We start from the raw sequence: 25915 nt of genomic DNA on the forward strand, positions 1-25915 counted from the left end.
TGTAAGGTCAGCAAATGACGGCCAAGAATGTCCCCCCCCCCGTCTTGCACGGCGATAGCGATCAGGAGGAAGGCCATCAGAGCCCCTCCCTTGCTTGTCATCTCTCAAGCTTGTTAGCAAATTGTTTCCTGCCGAGGCCGTGACATGTTCCTCGGAAATGTTTGCAAAAGGAAATGCCGCTGTGATCTTTGGGGATGGAATGTTTCACTTTTGTATACAGAGCCGCTCAAAGTACGCCCCCCCCCCCCACCCCCAGCCTCGGCGCTCTGCAAACGCCAACAACAGGCCTGGGCAAATGTTTTGGACCCCTTCCAAAAAGCGGGCTCCGTGGCACTCGCGTTTCATGGCGAATCCTTTCAAATTAGTGTCGCCATCTGTCCGAATATCACAACCTAGTGCTTCATGAAGCTTCGTTTTCCCATCACTAGCGCTGACCCTAAAATACATTTGCATCAGGATGTATACACACACTTTGTTTGAGGGATATGTTGAGGCCTCCCAAAAAGGAGACGACTCACAAGGTAAGCACAAAGCACAACGTGGAAACTTCCGACATGACGACTTCCTGCTGCTGACGGTGTGTTTTGACCAGAAAACAAAGCAATAGACTAATGGCTGCCGTATACAAAGTCACGAGTGACCCGCGTTTTGAGTTTTTGGAGATACGAGTGAGGGTCATTTAGACATGTCCCCCCCCCCCCCCCCCCACCACCACCACCGTGACTCGAGATACGAGCAAGTAAACGATTCATCCAAAAAGCTGACTTTTGCCACTCCCACTTGACATTGACTCTCAGACAACGTATAATCATCAAAAGAAAATATCACGGGAGATAGCAGTGACATGCTAGCAGTTAGCACGGCTCGTGGTGATGTTCCAACCCTTCAAGCGAGGGATACTTGAACAGGATTGTGGAGCAAAACATCAGAAAATATGACAGCAGTCGCTCACAGTAATAGAAGAAATCAATTCTCCTTTGTCTTTATTTTTCTGTGCTGCCTCCCGGGGGGCCAAGGTGGACGCATCACATTGAATCGGATGGCAGAATTAAGTCCAGGTGGTTTCATGATTGAACGCAATTCACTGATGGATTTTTGACTCGCGTAGCTGTACAGTATGCAGGAGTACGGCGCTACAGTATTTTCCCTGACGGAAAAACACAAAGGCCAAAACGTTTGCCTTCAGAGCTCGCTGCTGGAGCCGATGAATGGCAAAAATCTCAATTGGACAAACGCGCCCTGCGGTGTGAATGCGCAATCGGCAAGTCACAGTTGCACCAGATAACCGTTGAGGCAAACAAAGACGCGCATGTTCAAATTTTCAACTCGTGCCCCATGTCCAAGTGTGTCAAAACTGAAAAGGGGAAAAAACAGCTCGACACAAACATGGCCTGTGTCACGCTCTCTCTTTTTTTTTGGTTTGATTTCCTGACCTGAGAACAATCCGCAAGAGCTGATGTCCAAGGTAAACGCATAATACGCATTGCACTTGCTTCAAATGTTTTGGCAGGAAACACATGGCGACAGCAGCCGTTTGTGAGTGTGCGGCTCTTACCTTTGCTTCGCATTTCTTGTGGCAGGGAATTCGGCAAACTGGGGGAAGAAGAGAGAGCGAGAGAGAGTGAGAAAAAGGATGGATAAGGCCCGCGTTATTCATAGCAAGCCGCAAATGAAAAGACAAACAAAGAAATCACGTGTCATTTTTGTTGGAACCGTCGGTATGCCTGGACAAAAGGATGCGTGGAAAGAACGGAAAACGCCGTCTGTGGCACCCTCTTTAATCTCCTCATAATTTTGCTTGAGGAGCTTTGCTGAAACTTTGCTGGACGATCAACCAGCAAAAAGCGGCGGGGGGCTGCCAAAGGAGTCCTCGTAGAAAACAATCATCGGCCGTGCGAATGTGTTATTTGGAGAGCGCGTGAATTACGGGAAAGCTCTCAAACGCCGTCCAAGCCGTCGCGCGCTCCTCTTGGACGTCAAAGCGAAATTTGCAGGCGCGCTCGCTGGAAGGGGTCCTACAAAACCAGGGTCGGCAGAGAAGGAGCCGGGCCAGCGACATCGTAAATTGTCAGTTCCCTTCGCGAAGGATACCGAGAGCCAAAACACGGCGCCGCGCGCTGTCCAAATAAAGGAGGAGGCTGTACGCTTGGATTGGAAAAGCATCGGCCTTATGTCATGAATTCTGCTTCTTCCCGTCTCGAGGCACATTTTTCGATGGCGCTGTCATGGCGTGCGCTATCGCCTGTCATTAGTTGCTCCGCTCCGTCTCTACAATTGGCGGACGGTCGGCTTCGCTCGGGCTCACTGGACTTAGCAGCCGGCAAATATTCATCCATCCATTTTCCGATCCGCTTGATCCTCACGAGGGTCGCGGGGCGCGCCGGAGCCGATCCCAGCCGTCTTCGGGCAGTCGGCGGGGGACACCCTGAACCGGTTGCCAGCCAATCGCGGGGCACACACAGACGAACAACCATCGCGCTCACACCTCGGGACCATTTGGAGCGTTCGACCAGCCTGCCACGCATGTTTTTGGAATGTGGGCGGAAACCGGAGTACCCGGAGAAAACCCACACGGGCACGGGGAGAACATACAAACTCCGGGACCTCGGCACTGTGAGGTCGACGGACCGAAGAAGTCCCGTATCCTCTTTGCGCATGCCGTGAGCAGGATTCGAACCGGGATTGCCGCGGCCACGACGCAAGGTATTGACCACGATCCGATCACGGCAACAGAAAAAAAAAAAAAGTGCATGCGCGATCCACAAAACAAAGCTCCTTTTCACATCATTTGACGGATAACGGTAAAGACCCGATCCCATGGAATTTCATTTTGAAAATCGATTCGTTTCACTGTTGCGATTTATTTCACTGTATTGGAATTATTGCCAGCTGTTCCTCTTTCAAAGGGGAATAAGAGGGCTCCAAAATGTCTCGAAGGTGAAGTGACTTTGCAGCATGCTCATTTTATTTTTGGACAGAGCTAATCATCTATTATCGCCGTTGACGGCTTTTCCAAGAAAGCGGACGCAACCGAAACTCTTGCGAGGTTCTTTTACAAAAGTCCCACAAGCTGCCACCGGAGGGAGCCTCGTTGTATGGTGGCAACGCACCAGAGGGATCTGTGATGGGCGCTGCGGGGAAGAGCCGGCCGGCCATTTTGCAAGAACGCGATAGAACAGACGACGTTATTTCTGAGGTATGCGCCAATTTCAGAACGTGTCAGAACAATCGCGCGTCTCGACCGCTTTGAGGAATGTTGCATCGACGCGCACTCGTTTGAAGGGCAACGGGTGGAAATTGAAAGAAGAGTCTTTCGGTGGGCAACCGCGTTTGACTCTTTGTCTGGGGGGTGTGCCCAACAAAGATCTACTTTTCAAGTGAGCCACCTCCCGCGATCGACCCGTTATCGCCACGGCCCCCCAACATTAACAAAAGTGACAAACATGAAGTCGACGCCAGAGTTTGTGAGTTAGTAAAAAGGAAATGACTGGCCACCTTCGTCGCGCGGGCACGGGACGCAATTTTGCAGCGTCTCAAGTACAACATAGCTGACGTGTGCCATTTGAAAATGTCATCAAACGAGCGTGCTTTCATTCTTGACTCTTGGGCCACTTGGACAAAAGAATGTCACAGACAGCTGGGAACCCTTAAATTGCGCAAAAAAAAGAAGACGACGACATCTCCTGTAAAACCAATCCTCCGTTTCAGACCGACAGCTACAAGTTGCAAAATGGGTCAATGTGTGCCCCAGCACGGGGAGGGTAAAAGAAATGCGATGACATCATCCGACATTTGGTTCCTATTTCGGCCCTCGAGAGACATTGTTCTACTGGCGTGAACTCGGGGGGTGGTTAAAAGTCATTTGGACTTGTTAATTACAGGCCATTAAAAGTCGGCGACGGCGGGAAATCCAAGCAAAAAAAAAAAACAAAAAAAAAACCCCAGCCGCGTTTCTAAGGTCTTCACGTGGTGGCACAGATTGCACAAGAGCCAAAGAGCAAAGCGCCAATGTTGGTTGTGGAACAAAACACACTTGCAGGGGCTTTTGTTCCAATGCTCTTCATTTTGCAACCATTGACTAATCCGTCACTTATTTGTATTTTCCATCCCTTGGTTCAAACACAGGACACGTATGATATATTAGTTTAGTTTGCTGCCACCATGTAGCTCTGGGATTTTTTTTTTTTCTCCTTACAAATAAGAGCAACCCCCCCCCCCCCCCCCATCGAATTGAGCATAGCGACGGCTCATTTTTGACACAAAATAAAACATGAGCGCAGTCGCTCGGAAGCCACGGACGGCATCGCCGCACGTAATCAAGGCCGATGAATGTCGGCGTGTTCCCACCCGCCGCACGCTTTCGTCCGGCCTGCGTCGATGCGTTGCGGCTTTCGTCACGTCCCCGAAAATAGCGCAAAGATGGACACCGCTGAAAAGTATGCCAGATAAGTGGCGGGGGGAAAGCGCCCGGGTCACTCAAGTCCCCGCGGTTCTGAATCGCACCGCCCGCCGCCGGCACACAAGCGGCAAAGATGGCGGCAGTGGACTATTCCAATCTTGCCGGTTGCCCGAGTATTGCGCAGTGTAAACAACAACAAGATGGCGCAGCGTAGTGGACAGAAATAGTCGGAAACAACACGAGAGGGGCGTGTACGACACGAGCGCTTGGTGCATGACTTTGGAGTTGAGCACAAAGTGTGCGAGGAGGGAAAATATGATGGATGGAGAGTCGGGCCCTTTCCTTCCGCTGGTCCTTCAACAACGAGCGTGCGGTCCCACGGGGCTGGGCCGAACCCCTCCCCGTACATACAACACTGAACACAATCGGAGGGCAGGGCTGGAGCGTTTCCTCTCCCTTCACTCTCACACCCCCCCCCCGCCCACAACCCCACCCAACCCTCTTACGTCCTTTTTCTCAGCTGTACCGACACGTGAGCGCCAACCCGTGTACGCAGGGCCACGTGCGCGCCCTTACCGACACGCCGCTCGTGTACGCAAGTCTCCAAAATGGATCCCAACGATCCGAAATGAAGATGCAAGCCATCGGTTGGACACTTTGTGTTGTCGACCGAGCAGATTTTGCCGGCGAGCTTTTTGCCACGTGGTGGGCAATTGTTGGAAAAAGAGGCTCCAAGCTATTTGTTGCCAATCCCATCCGAAGTGGACTCTAACGTCAGGCTAACGCTCACGACGCAACGTCAGAGCAAACGAGACTTGCATTGATCTTGCGGCGTTCTGACCAAAGAGCGAAAAACGAATGACCGCAGCCGACTGAAGTACATGTAGCACACGGTGGCCGAGAAGCACACAGCGGAGGGCACAATGTATTATTACAGCAGTGCTTCGTGAAGTACCGGCTAATAAAAAATAAAAAAAACTGCTGTAGCGCTTCAACGATCACCACGCTGTCAGACTTTAACAGAGAGTAACGGAGCAAGTAATGGTGATCAAAACTGAGGCAGAGGATTTATTCCTAAAAATACAGTATTGATCATACTTTTGTATGTCGCGAACATTAGGCAGAGTTTTAAGGACAACACGGCTCTTGAAAATAGGGGGGTAGAAAAACTCTGGAGAAATGTTGACATTTTGAGCACTCTTCGCACGACGATACAAATTGCTGCTTGCGCGACCCCCCCCCCCCCCGACTTCTGGATTTCGGCCTGTTTTACTGCCAACACAATCTATGCGTCCGCACGTATGCCGTAATGTTTTGGCTTGGCGTCGGCCGGCTGCGTCTCGCTCGCTTAAATCCGGAAATGGATTTTTCGTCTGTGTGAAAGCTTCCCCGCATTTCACGGGCTATAATTTGCAACCTCGTTACATCGTGCGGCTTCATATTTTCACGCGCGGCAAAACCCAGCGGCCGAGACGCGGCATTCACAAAATCTCGTGTCAGAACTCCGGATAATGATGATCTTGTCTCAGTTTGCTTACTATTTATTTTACTCATTGTAAAATGCCGGTTGGTTTAGGTGCACACAAAAAAGTAGTCTTCCGTCGCATAGGCGGCAAGCGGTGGCGACGCGGGTTCGTTGTACGCTCGGCCAGCGAGTGGAAGAATATGATCGGATTCTAAGCATCAATCGAGAGAAATTGGATCATTTTCTATTGCGCCTCTGACGATTTCTCGCAAGGTTCTCATCGTGCCCCTGCATCAATTTGATCCGCGTTGTGTGGGATGATCCAAACGCGTCCCGAAATGAAATGAATCATAACACTGAGTGTGATTTGAATCATAGCCCGAGACATACCGAATCGCTTCATTTCACCCCTGACGGTTGGCCGTGCACGCCAGCGAGCCAACTATTTGAACGCAAGCGTCCATTTTCCTTTGAACTCGGTTGCATATCGTATGTCTCGAAAGACATTTTGAGGCATATGATTGATGGCCTGGAGTCATACGAGGGCTTCATCATTCTGCCGCCCATCCCGCAGCTGCAAAAATCCTTGTGAGGGGGAAAAGCTCCACCTTTGGCCAGCTGATGTGCTCGTCATGGGACGCTCTTCAAAGTGTTTAACAGCTGCTACAGTCGAACGCGGTCGGCATGCAGAGAAGGGCGGCGGGCTGCAGGCCTCGTGACCGACCAAGTGATTCCAGCGCCCTCTTGTGGATGACATCCCAACTACAGTATGTATGTGTGCGCGCGCGTGTGGAGGCACGAGCATGTTTGGTGTTCCCTAGCAACAAGACAAGATTGCTGAATGACTCCATCTCTGACGTCGACATCGTTGCATTTGATCTTTGTCAAGTCAAATAGTTGGCTAAAGTTATTGCATTGCATCTCTTTTGCAACGCACACACACACACACACACGTACCTAAGAAAGTGTCCCAGCAGTGGGAATGGTTGTACTGATGTCATACGGCCACTAGATGGCGTGCTCGCCCTCACATTACAGATCAGGATTCACAAGGTGCGAATGAGCCACTGCACATATTTGACATGAGAAAAATCTCAGGGCAACAAAACCGTCCCTTGAATCTCCTGAAATAAATTTACTCAGAGTTTAAATGTGTGAAACGTTTCGTTTGTTGCCCTGATACTGTTGTATGAATGGCAACATTGGATGAGAAACGTGTTCCTCTTCCCACCAAATTTCCCCGCTGTGAGAACCGCCCCCGCGTCCCCTCAACACCCCATCAAAACAAGCGACAAATATTTTTGAAACTTTTGGAACGGTATCAGCGTGTGCGTGTGTGTTTGTGTCTCAGTGAGAGCAACACATATACCAGCTGTATGAGCTCAACCATTTCCACTCCTGGGACACGTTATAAAGTACGCTTGTGAACAAAAGAGACGCGATGCAATAAATAGCTTTAGCCAACTATTTGACTTGACAAAGATCACATGCAAAGATGTCGACGTCAGAGATGGAGTCATTCAGCAGTCTTGTCTTGTTGCTATGGAACACCAAAAATGCTGGTGCCTCAGTGTGATCTGCCATCATTTTAACTGCTGGCAAACCATGTATGATATACACACACGCGCACACACACACACACACACACGCAGACTCCTGCCGTGTGTTTTTCATCCAGCCCGTACACAAACTCAGCCCGCTGCTGAAAATAAAAGTCACTTCCTGCCCTGGAGGCCCCCGCTCTCCCAAAATACCCCCTAACACAGTTCCTTGTTTTGTAAGAACGCCGCTGACCTGCGTCAACACGCCTATTGTGAGAGTAACCCACACCTTGTATCCTGGCAACCCGCGGCTGGGAGGAAGTCCAAGGGCTTGCGTCACGGGGAGAACATGTGGCTGCATAGTGTTGGTAAACAAGAACGGCAGAGGGGAGCTATCAGCGGGCACGCTACGAAGGATGTCCCCCAAAACAGGTTTCTTTGATGTATAGATTAGATAGGGTTCGAATCTGGCTCCGGCCTTTCTGTGTCGAGCTTGCATGTTCTCCCCGTGGCTGCGTGGGTTTTCTCCGGGTGCTCGGGTTTCTTCTGACATTCCAAAAACATGCATGGCAGGTCAACGGAACACTCGAAATGGTCCCGAGGTGCGATCGTGGGCTGGCTGGGATGGTTGTTCATCACCGTGTGCCCCAGGTTTGGCTGGCAACCGGTTCAGGGTGTCCCCCGCCTCGTGCCTGAAGTCAGCTAGGATAGCCACGACCCTTGTGAGGAGAAGCCGATTAGAAATTCCTTTTCAATCCTGTTTTTTAGGCCTACTAAAAGTCGAGGCTCTCGGTCCATTCTCTGGTGTTCAACCGCGGGCATGATTGGATATTGTGAAATGATAAGTTCACTTCCTGCTGGGTCAGACACGTCTGCTTCACATTTCTGACTTTCAGCATATTTGTGAGTTTTTCGAGGAAAAATTGTGACATGAAAACACGGAAACAATCCCAGTGAGCGGGAATCGCTCTCAATGGGCCGGGTCACCAACGCGTTGCCACTTTTGCAGCCAAACCAAACAAGGCCACGTTTCCGCCAGGCCTCCGGCGGCGTTATCGGACTGAAAACAGACATTTCCACCGTCGTGCCATTTTTGCCGAGCACCTCATATCTTTGTCACTTTTCATCTCTCTTTTGTCAGGCTCCAGCACACCCCGCGACCCTCGTGAGGCGAAGCGGATATGGATGGATGGAAGTCTCTTAGTCTGGCTGACATTATTCTTTCTTTCGTTCAATGTCTGGCCAAAGCGCTTTCATCTGACAGGATATCATTATTGGGGAAACATTGACTCAGGAACCAGCTACGGTGACATGTTCCTACATCGGTATCAAGGGGATACGAGTTGAAGTCAACTCTTTTGTTGTTAGTGTTGGGAGGCGGGGGCATTGAAACAGTCAAAAACAGTTGGATGCTTTATCTCCACAACGGACTCCTACGCGGCTCTCGGTTTTCCACGTTCTCTGCAATCGTCGTCAGACCCGATCATATAGTTCAAAAAAAGATTATGGGCTCGTCGCATGATCGCAAATTAGGCCGATTCAGAATCCAAACATTGTTTTGTTTTGTTTTGTTTTTTTCTCCCTGGCAAACCGCTGAAGACGCTGGCGCAAATGAATTCGTGCAATCATGCTATGAGGCTAACGTCCGGTTTGAGCTCACGTGACTGACCTCTGCAGACGAGTCCGTCGTGGACGATGATGAGTTTGCAAACGCCGCAGGTCTTGGACTTCTTGAAAGTCTTCTCGCGGAAAGTGTGAGAATGCACGGCTTCCAATTCCTCGGGCTGCAAAGCGCAAAACAAAACAAACAGGTGGCCGGTCAGTGCCGAAATGTTTACGCTTCATCGGGTCCGGGCGGTTGCACGTCGTTTTGGACAGATGTGGGAAGATGTGGCCAACAAATGGAACACCCGGCCGGCTACAGGCATGAATCGACTTTGCCCGCAAAAGCCAGCTCTGCTCCACAGCGTGACATAAATGCTTCAACGCCGTCGGTAATGAGTGTCGGAATTTCCACGTTTCTAAGCACGCCGCACACCGAGCGACGTGGCTCAGTGTGACCAACGCAAAAGGCAGACAGGGGGGGCAACTGTCTGCTTCCTTTGGGCTCTTTTGAAGAACCGCGAGGTGGACCGACCAAAGAGAAAGCTGACGTCGTTTCTGTGGTCTATTTGTTCAGCTGCTCCCCACATCGCCTCCACACTTTGGCTCACTAGACCCCCTGTTATGTTGCGGCTCAAACTGAGCCGCCGGAAAGATTAAATATCCAAAATATTGTTCTTAGAAGGAGAAATAGCTCCAGCTCTTGTTTTCCCATGAACGCTGTGTATTTTTCATCTCATTGTCACCGAAGACAGTTGAAGTATCTCGGGAGGGCAGGGAGGGAGATCGACAGGCGGATCCGCGGCTCAGCTCTCGATCGACCGGTCCGTCTACGTTCCCACCCTCGCCTATGGGCGGGAGCTGAAAAAAACAACAAGGTCCCGCCTACGTCGGACGCGGATGCGCCTGACAAAAGATTGCCAAAACGATGGAAGCAATGCGATGACGCTCCAAGCGCCGGCCGGCGTGGCTCGAGCCGTGTGCGACAGCTCGCTTGCTTGCATTTGAGCGGCGCATGGCAACAGCGCTCCAGCCAAGCCTTCATTCATTCTTCCCTGCTGGCCACCATGACTTAACGTGATTAGCTTAATCCGGTTTGGCCGAAAGAGCAGCCGTGCATGCGCTGGAAGCGCCCGGCTCGCTTTTCTACCCAGCGCTGGAGGTCTCGGCCCGGCACGGCCGGCAAAAAAATGTCTCTTGGGCCGAGTAAGAAGGCGGGAATCACACCATGGCGCCTTTGAGACACGAGCTGAATTTGTTCCGTCAAGATGCCCGTCACGCAAAACGGCCGTATTGCGCGTCGTCTTACCCTGTGGAAATGAACAGAAACGCCGCTGGTCCATTCCAAAATGTGTTTTGAAGAAGAAAACGAGCACACTGTAACATGCAGTAGGGGCGTATAAAAACACAAAGGAAAGAAGAAGACAGACTTTGACACATTGTTTTAGGGATATTGCTCTGCTCCTTGTGAGAGGTGTGTCTTGGCCACCAGGAGACCGTGTGAGACAGACAGACAGCTATATGAGGAGACGTCTCAGTTCCGCAGGAAGCCGCAGCACGACTGCGTTAGTTGTTCATCGCAGAGGATAAAGAAAATATCGTTTTGAAGGTCTGTTAGCAATAAGCTAAACGGTCATTATCAAGGCAACGTTGGTGGTTGCCCATGTGAATTTTTAGCTTGATAGTCAACTTCAACTGAAGGAGCCCCAATTTTTTTTTTCTTTTTAACTGCCGCTTGTTGGGTCATTAGATGAGTCGCTTTCAGGCACCCCTGTACTTTTGTTCATCTATCTATGCCACTGGCGTAGAGTGAGCCAGAAAACGTCGACCAAACTCAAATTCTTTTGAGTCTATTTCTCGGCCTCCTCGACACCTCCAAGACCTTATTCAGTCAGTCGCACAGCGGGTATGCCCAGCAAGGGGGAGACGAGGGGGGGGGGGGGGGGGGGCGTGAGGGGCAGGGTGTGGCACTTGGCCAAGGTACACGTCGGTCATTCTCCTAAATGTGGAGGGCAAAGGGGTTCAGATGGTCTCTTTGCAATGCAGCCCGAGACGTTTAACCTGAAACGACGGCGCCGGCCAATCGAGTGCCACGTTTCCTTTTGTGAGTCCATAATTGTTTCCGACCATTCGCAATGCAGCTGGCACTGGAGGAGTTTGTTTATTGTTTTTTTGGTGGGGGTTGCCGGCGAGTCGCTTGTGTGTATGTGCGGGGGGGGGGGGGGTGACAGGAGGGGGCCTCGGGGGTGAGAAGCGGAGAATTAATGAGTTCTTTAAAAGCTTTGACTACCTTCGTAAACAAGGTGGGCTGTGCTGATGTTTTTTTTGGGTTTTTTTTAAATTCAAGACGTTGCAGGACCGTCTGCATTTTTGGACCCCAAAACTTGAAAAAGAGCCACAAAGCAGACAAGTGCTTGAAGCGGGGCAGGCGGGACTCCGACGCTGGGGTCAGGGTGCACGCGTAGCCCCCCCGCCCCATCCCCGAGCTCTCAGGCTGAGCAGCTCCTGGGAACAGACGGTCTTCCCCTAGCGACGCATGCATAATCTCCCGCTTGGCATTCATTAGCGCACATGGGTCGAAACAGAAGATGGAAATGCGGTAAACACACACACACACAAAGACATGGAAACATTCATGCACACAAACGAGGCTTTCATACTTTAAAAGTGTGTCCACACGCAATGCCCCCCCCCCATCCGAACAGTGCACGTTACCTACCGCCTTATCTCAGTGATCTTAATCATGTATGAAGAGTATCTTGCAAATAGACTGATATCTTTTGGGGAATTTGCGGGATACATTTGAGATTGCCACTGCAAAATGTCCCCCAAATTATTGATTGAAATAACGTCAACTCAACCACCGCCGGCAAACAACAAAGTGCTGTACGTGGAGCAAAAATAATCCATACCACAAACAATCCGTTGATAAGAGAGGCAGTCGAAAACACACAAACAGCCAACCTAAAAATGGAGTCTCAAAGCCAAAGAAGAAAACGGAGTTTGAAGACGAGTTTGAAAGATGGGCGGCGAGGGGGCTTGACCAACGTTCATTCCAAAGAGAGGGAAGCGCCAACATCCCCTCCGAGCCTCCGCTTAGCTCTCGGTATCTCCCATAGCACAAATTGGCCGATCCAATTTGAAATCACTGTCCAGTTAAAGTTTGAGCACGACTCAAGTTTCTTAAGTTTCATACGGACAAGAGACGTTTCCGTTTTTCGTTGAAAAGCGATATCTTTACACTACTACGTAAAGATAAACGATTCCATATTGGACTTTGAAAAGACACATTCCAGCAGCGTGAGGTAAGCCGAGGGCTGTTTTCCTAACTGCACAACTCTTCCTCGTCACTCAAATGACCCCGAAAGTCTGACTCATGGTGATGTAAGAGCACACACACACACACCCTTAAAGACTGATTCCACATGAATGCAATCAAAGTATCCATGACATCATCTTCCGGTCTGCGGCCGCATCGGCATTGCAAATGACAATTTGCTCCCTGAAGCGTCGCCAGTTGTTCCAGAGTGCCGTTGCTGGCCTCTTGACTGGTACTGGTAAAGAAGGAACACATCACTCCTACCCTGGCATCCCTCCACTGTTCTCCTGATAGATTTGAAAGATTCCATGATTTGCCCATCTTTCAAACTCCTCTTCCGACTCAATTTTATTCTTTGGCTTTGACACAGCACTTTGGATCCGGCGGCGTTTGTTTGAAAGTGCTCTAGAAATAATGCCATGAAGCGCTCGCGACGGCCACTGAGCGAGCTAATGGCCGATGGGCAACCCAGGCTAGCCCAGATAAGCGATGCAAAATCGGCAAGCGTTTGCGCATCGGCCGGTTCGCCTCCGTGTCCTCGACGCTCGGTGATAATGATGATCACGTGAGCGTTTTGGCCTCATCGATTGCTCTTCGCAGTTTTGATTTCAGGGGAACGCTCTCCAAAGCCAAACAAATCCGAAGTCCGCTGGCACCGACCGGCATTCCGACTAGGATTGTTTTTCATCTTCGAGGTGAGCACCCCAAAGGGGAATTGGCCGCAGTTCACAAATACGAAGAACATCCCCCGACGTTCACCCTCGAGGAGGGCAAGGAGAGAAGGGGTCGCGGGAAGAGAAGAAGAACTGATTTCCGTTTGCTTGGAATTGAATGATGCAAATGACATCGGGCCTGTCGCCGCTGGGAAGTTTGAACAGGCCCCCTGAGAGAAGGCGGCGCGCCCGCATGGGACATTCCCGACTGTCTGAGCGAGGTAATCGAGTCAATAACGAGCAGAGCGGCCGACCTCCGCGCCATTGTTCTCTAAGCCCCGCCTCCCCAGTCGTGCGGCTTAACCCGCGAGTTAGCGTGCCGCCGTCTCTCATATGGGACGCCATATGCATGGACGGACATTCGAAGCAGACGCGGTGGGGGCGACCGTCACGCGACTCCTGAGGTGTCCTTCTGGGGTTTCTATGCACTTGACGCAAGTGACCTGCTGTGCGTTTTCTCCACTTCTTTCCTTTCCGTCTGTCTGCCGTCTCCCCTCTCTTTTTTGTCCTTTTCCTTCAATTTGCTTGACACATACTAAGTACTAACCGGCCAATATGTCCAATGCTTTTTCTTAAGTTGAACAGAAAACGTCCGCTGGAAAACGCCTTTTCAACTCGACTACTTTTCTTGGTTTTTCACGACCTTCCAAATCCCGATCAGAAGGATGACTTTGGGGCCCGTCTTCGTACGAGCACTCAATTTCTTGGAACGGGGGCATTCCCCACACGGCACACGCTGCTCCTTCCCTGTTCTGTTCAATTTTCTACTCGTTGCATCCCTTCGTCAGAGATTACTCAGCAGGCAAATCGGCAAAAACTTTGGGGGGGGAAGCGCCCCCCCCTCCCCCTACCAACAACTTCTTAAAAACAAAGCCGCTTCCAAGGCCCAAATTGACGAAAGCCCTTTTGAGCGGAAGAAGGAAGTGTCCCGATGGTAAGCAATGAGCGGAATGGGACAACAATTGAGCGCAGAGGCACTCCAGAGGCCTTTTCCCTTCCTCTTCTTTCTTGCACTCTCCAGTTCCCACCGCCCAATGAAAAGTCACCTGCTATTCATTTGGGGGCAGGGGGGGGTAATGCAGGCCAGGCATTCCAGCCTCGCCTCCTTCCTTACTGCCACCCCACCCCGCCCGACCCTCAACATCTCCGCTCTCAACATCCATTTCATCTCCGTGAGTGGGATCACACGGAGGAAATGACCCGGTCATCCAGGGGCAAAGACGGAGGGGGGCATCGGATGCAGAAATGACGACGGCATTGGACCTTTGCTGACTGTCTGCCATTTCAACGTCATACGTCAACCGCGGTCCACCTCTGAATCCTCACGAAGAAACCCATGTCAACGTGTAATTATTTCTTGAAACATCCAGGCAACACGTGTTTTGAAAGCTGGCATGGATTCAGCCCCCCCTCCGCCCCTAACTTGCCCAAATAGTCCCGCTCAGTCAGGGGCCTTGACACCGTAACCCCTTCACATGTTAGTTTTGGAGCCTGTCCAAGGGTGTTTGCGAAGGGGAAATGAAACAAAAACAGCAGAGGGGAGCAACGTGATTAGCGACTTCCAGCAAGGACACTTTGGGCGACTTTTCAGCCATCCGTCCTTTACTTGAGTATTCATTTTTCAGATGCGCGTTCAGCCAACAACAACCGGGGAAATTGAATCATGGCAAACTTTGTGGAAGAGCAGCTTTTCTTCTTTCGCCACCCTTTAACCGTGTCACGATTGTGCGTCCAGGTAGCGCGCCACGCCCAAAGGAATTGCCACCGCTCTGTACTAAACACCATTGAGTCACTTCTCCTGACTTGCCAATGACAAAAAAGCCACGCTCCAAAACTTGATTTTTTCTTTTTGACCATGAGACACATCCTCTCATCAATATCAATGCAGGAAAACTATAAAATATAGATATTTATATGGCAAACAGTTAGCCCTCCTTTGCAGGTAAAACGGACCCATTTTGAAAATGCATCAGGAGAATATTTGGAAATGTGAACAAACAAATCCACGCGTCCAAGGAAGACATTTCTGTGAGCCTTACTTTTGCTATTTTGGTGTATACAGCACAGTATTTCTACAATATTTGACTCCCCCACCCCCACCCCCCAAAAAAGAAATTTTGATCAGAATGGGCACGAGAGAAAGGAATGAAAAGAATTCAACTGCGTGTGCAGTCGGGTGCACACGAACTGAACTCAAGCAGCCTCGGATCAGGCGGCGTAGAAAATTGGGAAAAGCGAACGCGGTCCAAATGGCGTCAATGCCAAAAGAGCAGGGGGAGGTTGAAGGCCAATGGGGCCAGTCAAGCGTGGCCAAAGCTTGCTTCTTGGCGACCGAAAGGGCCGGCCGGGAGGGGGCGGCTTACACAAAGCTCGACACCTCTCATAAATCAACCGAGCGCTGGGTGAACTTCCCCTTTTGTTGTTGGGGAGTTTTCATGCAAGTCATCCAAAGCAAACATGTGGAAGGAGCAAGAGTTGATTCAAAATGGCCTACGGCCAGGGGGGCCAACGCGCCCGTGGCCGACGTGGGTGGTTTGACGCCCGTGCTTTGTGATCGCAGAAGCGCCTTTGGTTGTCCGTGGCACGGCGATATCAAAGTCGTTCTTATGCGGTTGGCCTCGAGGCTTTCCTTCAAATCTTCACATTTGGGGACTTTTCCGCGCACCCGCGTCCACCCAAATTTGCGTTGGCCGGGTGTCACGGGGCAAATCGGGCGAGGAATATAAGAGGGCGGGGTGGGTAGCGGTTCACCTTGCACCAGATGCGACCGCCCCCTGAAAGTGTACAAAATAGAGGGCATCAAACTCAAACCGTTTTCCAACTGGAATGACAACCAAGAGAAATCTGGAGCCAAAGAGGGAAGGCCAGCAAAGACGACGCGACGCGCCCCTTTGTGGCTTGGTTTCAAGGCAAACAAACAAAGAATGCTCCAGGGGATGATGGATCAAAGACAGATGGATCTGCGGAAGGGCACGGCGTGATTAATGACAGAAGAAGAAAAAAAAAAGCGGGCATATTTTCCATGAAATTGTTGAACTGAAGGCAACATTGCTTCATTCGACTTGACATGAGACCATCTGCGGTCCCTTCTCAAGCTTCCTTCTCCCCGCCCCCAAAACGGGGTTTTGAGATTTCCCTCGATCGGGAGATGTTGTCGATATTCGTCACCGGTCGCCTTTGAAGGCCTTTTGCGACGAAGGCCTGTGTGAAATCAACTTGACGTCCTTGACACCAATTCCGCCTTTCATTTTAGCCTGGTCTTTGGCGCCATGTTAGGGTGCTACAAAAGGAGCACAGGAAAGGCAAACGGCATCGTTTGCCGGCCAATAACTGAGGGTCGCTTTGATGGGGGCCACGTCACCAAAATAAGACCTGAAATCAGTGGTAAACCGAGGGGCCCGAGAACCAGTGATCCTAATTCAGTTGCAAACCTTCACGCAAAGAGGATGCTCACACATTAAGCAAGGTCTAGTCACAGGAGGATTTGCTCAGGAACGGGTGTCGTCCAAAAACGATGCAATTAACGGCCAATTAACGGCGAGACCCATCCTGAGCACGTTACGAAAACATCAGACGCCTGATGTTGAGGGGGCTTGAGCGCTCTGAAGGTCTTTTACAACCCAGGCCCCCCCCCCACTTTCACCTCGCCTCGGGAGGAATGGTAATTAACTGATGAAGAGCTCTGTAAGATGATCCAGGCCGCTGGTGAGGAAGCGCTTGCTGTGCAGTCGCGTCCCAAAGGACCAGCGCAGAATGAGCATGGATGGATCTGAATGGGCTATTCAGGGATTGCCCTCTTTCATCGCTCGCTTCCAGAAGACACAAGAGAGCACTGTTTACTTTGAGAAATTGATTGTTGTTTGAAAAACATTTGAGCCAGTAATGTTCTTTCATAATAGCAGAAATGAAGAGCTATATACCCACAGTGTTTCGAACCAAGCCCCCTCCCCCTTTATGTCACGGGTCAAACCGACCCGAGCTCTTTTTTTCTCATCATCTTCTTCTGACTTGTTCTTTTCTAGATTTCATGACATGGTTTTGAATATTGACTGCCCCTTTTGTTCCGTTTGTTTCACCAGAGCGGCAATAATGCTGACGGGTCCGTTTGAGCGGAGGCGTGGCCAATGATCCTCAAGTGTCTAAGACCAAACGAAAGCCCCAAATTTACAGGCCATTATTGACTAAACTTGCAAATCACATGCTTCAATTTGACTCACAACTCAACACGCTACAAAATTGCGCCGGGTCGCTTGGACACATTTTTGGGAAAGCAAAGACATCCGTGACAAGAGTGTTGCATCAACTTTTTTGGCTTGCACATTACAACTTGGAGGACCCGGCAGTGCTTGTCCCGACCACCTGGAGTCGACCAAAGCGCGACGCGAGGGGCAGCGGGACAGTGTCGAGACCCAATCGTGCGGCTGCTCTACGTTGCCCCAACGTGTGTGTCCCTCATTCCAAAGTGTCACGGTGCCAAGGCCCCCCGCAGCCTGGGAGCTAACCTCTACACACAACCCCCGACAAGCAGACCACCCAATAGGTCCTTTGGCTCGCTGCATCTGGCTCTGGGGTGAGACGAGTCTCGAGGCTCAAAGGAGGCAAAAAAACAACTCTCGGGTCCGCCACGAAAATCACTCCAAAGGCCAACGCGCCGCATGACTCCCAATGTGGCATCAGGTTCTTCGATTTGACGACGTATGTCCACAAGACAACGCAAATGAGCTCCTTCTCAGAAAGTTGTCTGGCCTTGTGGACCGCGACCGTGGACGACACCAGATACCCGAATGTCTGTCTGGTACGTAATCGAGACGAGCGACGCATGTTCCTTCTCAGAACGCGCAGTCCGCGCACGGCAGAGGCAAAGTTGCCACGGACACGCATTCAAAGTACAGCGACAGCTGGGGCGGCGACGTTCTCTCACCCAGAACATGCAGGACAGGCAGACCCAGGTCCGAGCCGGAGCGGCCAACAGCGCCGGCAAGCCGAGGGAGACGGACGGCATGGTTGGCGGCGGAGGGGCTCGGGATGCTGCGGCCGCGCTCACGGGGCTTCGGGGCGCCCGACCCCGGCGTGCCGAGCCATGACCGTGCGCGGGGCGGATGCGCGTGGGGCGGATGCGCGAGGGGCGGAGCCGCTTGGGAACGTCAGGATGCTTTCGCTTGGTCCCCCTTCAATGTCAGTGTGGCTCTGTCCTCTCATCGGATCCCGGCTGCCTCTCTTCTCTCTCTCTCTCTCTCGTCACTCTGCCCGGGGCAAAGTTTCACAAAGCTTTCGGGGAATGAGGGGGGGGGGGGGGGGGGGGCTGGCCGGGGAGGGGGTCGGCCAGCTCCAACTTCTCGGCACGGAGCGGAGGGGGTGGGCCGTCGTCTTCTTATCCGTCGCCCCTGCCCCTCCTCTTCCTCGCTCAGGCTACCCCGGCCCCCTTCCCGACCCCTCTCGGCCGCACTTCTTTGAACGTCATTCATTCCTTGATCCATTAGCCCCTCCTGCCTGCCGTACCACTCAGCATCCGTTGCCCTTCACCTCCCCCATCTTTTTCAGTGCGATCGCCGGCCATAATAGTGACTGATTTAATGCCTCTTCCTATTTCAGGACATCCAGAGTAAATTCAATTGATTGGACGGAATCTGGCGAGGCACGTGTTTCGACTTGATCGCAGATTTGACAGTGGATATCAAAGCAAGCCATCGAGTCAAAGGAATGGAGATCGCATCAGAGTGCAGATCCCTAATAGCTTTGGTCAGCTCCATGTGTTGACCAAAGCCCAGACTTGAACATCTCCCGAGGGACGTGCACGTTCACCAAGGGTTGGACTGACCAGCGGACGTGTCGACTTTTCCCACTGCGCAATGACGCAATCATTTACAGCCGCAGTTCTGTAAACGTGAATTGCCGTGAGAGTTTTTTTACATGTCGCGGAGCTTGAGGAGGAAAGTCCACCTTGGAATCTGACTGTCCGGCACTAATATTTTGCTCACAAGGATACCTTGAGTGGATTCGCCCCCTGTTGGACATGGGAATGTACTGTAGGTATGGGTCCTCACGGTGTACCTTCAGCCCCCACCCCACAAAGTCCGCCACAAATTCTTCTGTAACAGTCTCTCACGGCGGTGAACATCAAGTAACCGCCTTCGACATACGCAAACATCTTTCTCACATTCCCCATAATACACAAATGTGCAGAAACACACACACGCACACTCATGCAGCAAGCAGAGAGCATTAATCCCATTGGTATTTGCCGCAGACCACCCTTCGAGAAGCACGGTCACTAAGGGAGACACAGGCCACTTCACCCCAACTGCCCGATAACGTGAATGGGCTCCGTGTGTTTCCGATTCACACTGAAAACCGAGCTATGCATTTCCGATGTGCTCTTACTTCTGAGGTCAAAAATACATTGAACGGGCAATTTCAAATCGGTTCCCAGGTGCCTTCGTCGGCCAGTTTTGACGGTGGTGAGGGGGTGTCTGTCCCGCGCAAGTGAGCCACAGCTCAAGCGGCACCCCTTCATTGCTGGGCCAACGTATTGTGACCCCAGGCTCGAAATAAGCCATTTCATATCGCCACGTAAAATTCATCAGCGCGACAATAAATTCGTAACGAAGACGGGGAAAAAGCAAAGTTGAGTCAAACGCCGAAGATTAAAAATGAGTTGCATGCACCTTTGCTGGCACAAGCAATGACTCTGCAACCAGTCCGGAGGTTCTCGTCATTGACTCAAAGGTTGTCAACCGCTGAATTACCACAACAAGACGATCCGCAATGAGCATCTATTTTTCTGAGAGTCAAACCTCGAGCCTTGAAATGTGACCATCTCAACTTGTGAATGTACCTGCTTCTGGCTTTTCCTGCGTTTCCAAAAAGGGAAGACGCTGCAGAAGAGCAATCTTGCCCAAGTGACGATTGTGGTGAGACACGAGTGGAGTCTGCCCATCCTTTCGCGAAAGCGTCCTCCTGCCGCCCGCTACCGTGTGACTGCGACTCTTGCTTCGCCGTTTTCACCCGCCTCCTTGAAAAGCATTCGCCGGAGAAGTCGCACAGACAAACCCGGAGCGGTACTTGATCCAATCAAAGAGATGGCAGACGCGTGTCCGCTTTGCTTTCAGTTGCCGACGGAGACTCCTGACGAGTGGCGTTACATCCTTTGCTCTTCAGTCTCGCATCCTCGCCATCCATCCATCCGTCCGTCTGTCCGTCCACTTTGCGGGACGCTGCAAGTCTTCCATTTGCAGCGGGAGAGAAAGACAGACGACAAAAGTGGGAGGCGGCGGGGGCCAGTCGTCTTATCAGGGAGGAACTTAGCGTGATGAAAAAGGGAGGGAGGCTTTTCAGGCTAATGACTCCTGTTGACGCAAGACAGATGCGGCCTCCTCCTCCGCACTCAGATCGACTCGAACGACCAGATGAGGTGATTGATTGCAAGCCGTGCGATTTCCCCAGTTCAGCGCCCACTCGATGATGGGTGATTGAACGGCGACCAGTCCCGAGCGCAGTCTGCCAGAATAGCCTCAGGTCCCCGTGACGCCGAACGGGACAAGCGCCCGCAGGTTCTCCAACGTATTGAATGAGCGGGAAACGTATTGAATCACCCCCATTCCCTTCAAGAAAACAACTCCTCGTTTTGCCACGGGCGGTGACATTTGTCAACTCCAACTGCCAACGGCGTGTGAAAAGTCCAATTTTCAAGAGCGTCTTGTCGGTGGATTTCAGGTTTGGGTGCCCCAGGTGCCTGCAGACAACAGCGCGGCGTCGCTTTGGATTTGGGATTGCCGCAGCTTTTGAATTGAAGGCCAGCGGAAGAATCTGAGAACGTCCCATCGTCACATGGAATAGGTCGAGTCGGACAACTTTCACTCAAGCAGAGTACGGACGGAATCTGTGGGCTGGAAACGGAGTCCGTGTTGCGGTACAGGTAGCGGAAAGCGGGTGTTGAGATGGTGAAGAACCGCCGACGCAAATCTCGGAATGAAATGCCACGTCACAAGAAACGCAGACGTTCAACCCGGCGGAGAGTCGGCGTGAGGCTTATTTTGGGTGTCTATCTGTAAAGAAATTAATACTTGCCATCAAAAGTCAGCGGTGGTTGTTTTCAAGCGCCCCATGAGTCCACAGTTGAGCCCAGTTGAGGAAAAACACACAGGGAGGCCCCATTGGTTCATGATACCCATTTTTCCGAGCCAAAAGATGACTCGCGGACCCCAAGTTTGACAACACCACCTCCCGGCCAGGAAACGACCGGCTGACTTTGGGCAATGGGCGAGCGAGAGCCAAAAGGGGAACCAGCATTCACAGGTCTCACTTCTGAGAACATGCAAACTTGGCACCGATTCGATTGCCGTGACCTCTCGCCGGCGAGGCGGGCGCGCAAACCACGAGCAGAGTGCGCCGCCGACCGACCGAACCGTCTTGTTGCCGAGCCTCACGGAGCGGAACGTCTGCCTGGGCCTCTTGTTCCTTGGAAAGCAATCAGCGAATTGGCTCCTCTCGCTTTTCCGGGTACGGTCACAGCTGGTGATGCGGGCATTCCGGCTCGTGTGGGGGGGGGGGGGGGGGGGGGGTGTCGAGGCAGCCCACACGCTGATGAAATTCCGCTCTGCTTTCATTTTTGTTTCCCGTGGATCCCTTGGAGGCTGAAGCTGACACTTTTGTTTTTGGCTTTCAATCATTTGAATGCAAAGCAGTTGCCACCATTTTCAATCACATTCCCGCTGTCCTATGACATCACGGCCGAGTGGCTATGATTAATGCTTCAGTTGGCTGCGGCCCCTCCTGCTATTGATCCATTAAACCCCCCCTTCGGAGCGAGTGCGTGGCAGAAAGCCACAAGGGATTAAATCAAAGCTCATTTCATTAGCGAGCGCTGCGAAGAAGCAGCGGTTCCATCTTGAGTCAGCAGACGGGAGCCTTTTTTTGTCCCGCGTCCATTTTGCAAGACAAAATGAAATGTGGATGGAAAAAAAACGGGATGTCGATTTGAAGCATGAAAGGTATCGACGCACACGTGGCAGAATCCGAGAGCAAGCTGTGCTAAACGAAGGTGGCCGTGAAATTCTTCTTCATTTGTGCCTGCACGACTGTATTACACTGCCCCCTATTGGCCAAGTCGCGCACACCGGGAAGAACCACAATGAATGACGTCATTCCAGGACGGTGCACAAAGTGGTTCGGTCTCCGCGGTTCTATTTCATGACGTTACGAGCGCCAGCGTTTCGAAAGAACAATATTTTCGAGAATTTGTTTGACTAAAACATTTTTGAGGGAAGATTGAATGCAACCGCGGCATTTCTGGGAAATCCATTCAGATGACATTTAAATGGAAATAAAAACAATGGGGAGAATTAGTCAAAGCATCCTCCCCCCCACAGCCCATATAAGAAAAAGGCAAAAGCACCTTCCTTTATGTGGTCCTTTTTTTTTTCCTTTTGGTATAAAGAGGTCATGTTGAGCCACGACACAACAAGAGCGTTAAAATGCCTTCAATAAAGTCAACTCAAGTCCACCGGCAGAGCGCAATCTGCCAAGTGGACCTTGTGATCGGAAGCAAAACGCCGGCCACACATAGGTTAAAAAAAAACAAAGGTCACTGGCACTCACCAACAAGAGGGACATTGCCGTCGTCTCGGAACACACAGCTGAAGTTGTATTTCCCTTTCTTCTTGGACACATCCAAAGCGTTCTTTCACTGCACGAGCCTTTCCCACTTCGATCTTCTTCTCTCTGTGAAAAAAAAGAGAGCGAGCCCTTATCCTGACATACTTCCTGAGCGGCATTGTTAGCCAGAGGAGAGGAAACACACACACACACACACACACACACACACGCACGAACTATGGAAAGCCTGTGTCAGGAGAACAGAACATGGAAAGCAAAAATGTTGTCTTCTGGGGGTTTTTTTTGGGGGGGGGGGGGGGGGTTCTTGATCTTTTGGCCTCGCTGCTTCGGACAGTGGGATTGCTATCATTGGTTGTGAGCGCTACGCCTCGACGGAGGCCTGCGTGATGCCCGTTGCCGCCGGGAGTGCTCTGAAATGTCCGCGCTCTGCCGCTGGCGCTACATAAGGCTGCAAAACAACGCAAGGCCCGTCTTGCGCAAGCCCACATTGTTCGAAAAACAAGACAGCCTGCCCCCTGCTGGACTCATTTATGCATCAGCGTAGCGTAAAGAGGTTTGCATTTGCCTGCGGTCCTGGTTTGCAAGCACAGACTGGGACTAGACTGCGTTTTCAAACTCATTTTGAGCTTGACCAGCTCGCGCTGCAGCCTCTCCATAAACAACCCAGGCGTCGCTTCACTCGACTCCTCCCCCACACGCCAAGATGTTGGTCTCTCGGTGGAGACGGATCACTTCAACAAGCAAAAACGGGGCGACCAAAAACTCGGAATGAGGTAGGAGGAAGAAGCGACCGCCAGACCGGGAAATAATCCCCATTTCAGTCGCCGCAGTTTTGGGTTTCTCAAACCTTTTAAAACAATTCAACCGGGAAGTGCAGTTGAGAAGTGCATTTAAAAATGCGGGCCACTCTTGGCCCTGTAAAATCGCCACGCTTGGAATAAAGCACGACTGGAGGATCAAAGCTGGATTTGAAGGCAGCTGGTGCAAAAAACATGCCGGTGATTTTGGCCAGCTGTGCGGAAGACGGATCGTCTTCCGAGCCGGGTGTTTGGCTTTTGCTTTTGCGCCGCTCTCCCACACACGCGAATGGCACGACGACAACGCGCAGCGGCCCGACTCGTCGTGGTGGATCTCAAACCGGGGTCCCCGGCTCATCACGGGTTCACGAGCCCTAGCTTACGGGTCAAGGTACAACATTTTCTCAGGAACACAAGCAACTTTATTCTTGTAAGATTATGAATTGAATCTTGAAAAATACAACTTGCGCATTTTGGGGCCGTCTTATCTTGGAAATATCCAGCATTTTATCGACTATTTATAAAAAGTCTTATCTCTTGAAAATGAAAGGCATACATTTTCAAGAGATAAGACTTTTTATCTTTAAAAATCTATATGTTATGCGTTTTCATTCCTTCATTTTAAAAATGTAAAACCGGTCATTGTGATTTGCAACATAATGAACCAAAGACAATCCCATTTGTAAATAAATCAACCCCGAGTCAAAGCGCAATGTCATGCGAAGGTTTATATGGTGGGGGAACGACAGAGGTGGCGTTTGCTCAAGCGTCACGCGCCTCTCCCAGACCGAGAACACGCCGGACACCGCCGCAAAGAAGGAGACGAGACAGAGAGGCTCTTGTTCTGCCCGAGGTCCGCGCCGGCCCGCTGGCAGAGCGGCAGGTAGGAGTCAGACGATAGGCCGTCCTCATGCGCTCAGCACACAGGACGCACTGTTTGGCCCAAGTGCCAAAGCGTCCACTGGGATGCGTGATGCCACCGCAAGAAACTCACGTTTCAACACACACAAAAAAAAAACAGGGCATTTCCACAAAGGCTTCCATCAAGCTTTAGTTTTTAGACTCTGACCTTGTACTTTATAAAAGCATACAGAAATAAGCCCATTGAAATCGAATGCAAAGAATGGGGCAGTTTGCGTTTTATTTATGAAGGGCCCCCCGTCCTGGCGTAACCATTCCTGCCAAAAAATATTTGCTCAGTTCCATTTTTATAATAGAAGAGATTTTTTTTTTTTTTTTAAATGAAGACACATTTGTTTGTCCTCATTTAAAACTGGTCACTTGGACCCATAACATAGCCGAAAGGTTCTAAGATGAGCAGATTTCCGAATGACTCACCTTGAGGAGGCTGCAGTCTTTCCTCTTCTTCTTCATCTTCATCTTGTCCTCTTCCTCGTCGTCATCATGCTGCTCAACCGGCATGGATAGGAAGTCTTCTTCACAGCGCATGAAGCTCAGTGTGCATCCCATCCGGACAGAAAAGCCACCGATTCCATTGACGGACTCTCGGCGTTGATCCGTGAGCTCCTGCGTGGCTACACAGAAAGCACAATTTGGACAAGAAGCCGAAGAAGGGAAAACTGCAAACTTTTCGTGCCGCTCTCTCGCTCGCTCACCTTTTGGAGTTGTTGCTGCTGCCCTCTGCTGGTGTCTTTTAAGGGGGTCCTTGAAATTGAAATTTGGCGTCTGGCGAAAAGTGGCATATTACACATCTTTATTTTATACAGGTGGTCCCTTGAGATACGAGTGACCCGATTTATGATTTGTCGCCTGAAATTTGACATGTGAGCGTTGTATGGCGGGAGTGAACTCAAAAAGCAACCCTTCGGCAAATAGCCAACATTTCTTCTTCTTCTAAAAGCTGTAAACGGCACTCCTTGTTTTACGTTTAACTGCCAAACAAACAAAACTGCACGTCGCGTGTTTTAAACACTAGCTGTCTCACAGTCTGTTTAGCTTCATGCTACCATACATGGAAACATTAGCGGAGGTTAGCATCAAGAGGAAGAAGGTTTTCCTTTCGGTAACAGATATTTGACACCGTTTAAATGTGTCATACAATAACGACAGGTATTGGGTTTTTGTTCTCTCCATCAAAAAAGAAAAAAAAAAGACTCGTTCACATCATTTTTTGTGAGTCGCTCACTCCGTTTGTTTCTGCACGACCGTATTATGCTGTACTGCCTTCCCACGGCCAAGGTGGGCGGGCGCATTGAACTGGATTGCGACGATCGTGATGCACCAAATCGATTTAGTACTCGATGCTTTTGTGTCATATTTCTATTTATTAGTGTTTCACTATGCATTAAAAAATAAATAAAATACAAATTCAAATGACTTTTCATAAAGTAGGATTACACTCATAAAACGCCAGTTATTTTCCTGCAAGAAACAAATGAACGCAGCTATAAACCTGTTTAAAGTCATCCTGCGAACACACTTGGGTCAATGTATTGACACCACT

The 25915-nt window shown here is 50.8% G+C and overlaps 1 protein-coding gene across 12 annotated transcripts in view; it reads right to left on the bottom strand.

The window, feature by feature from the left end:
* Positions 1-24966, bottom strand: part of tns1b (tensin 1b) — a 71084-nt gene extending 46118 nt beyond the window's left edge. For 5 of the 12 annotated variants that reach the window (XR_015102325.1, XM_086124297.1, XM_086124296.1 and 2 more), the window contains exons 1-4: positions 24790-24965; positions 22637-22759; positions 9075-9189; positions 1556-1593 (exon numbers count right to left, since the gene is read on the bottom strand). Coding sequence is in view for 10 of the 12 variants with exons in the window: in XM_086124297.1 (XP_085980423.1) it covers positions 1556-1593; positions 9075-9189; positions 22637-22759; positions 24790-24921 (408 nt within the window). In the remaining 2 variants the exon portion in view is untranslated. Of the gene's footprint in view, positions 1-1555; positions 1594-2305; positions 2431-9074; positions 10138-17960; positions 18248-19874; positions 20109-22636; positions 22760-24789 lie in introns of those variants that run through there. The other 7 variants (XM_086124293.1, XM_086124298.1, XM_086124304.1 and 4 more) reach the window with 7 other exon arrangements.
* Positions 24967-25915: the final 949 nt, after the last annotated feature.

This window comes from Hippocampus guttulatus, chromosome 11 (assembly GCF_054856545.1).
Source record: "Hippocampus guttulatus isolate MCC_2025c chromosome 11, RoL_Hgut_1.0, whole genome shotgun sequence".
Classification (NCBI taxonomy): Eukaryota; Metazoa; Chordata; class Actinopteri; order Syngnathiformes; family Syngnathidae; genus Hippocampus; species Hippocampus guttulatus.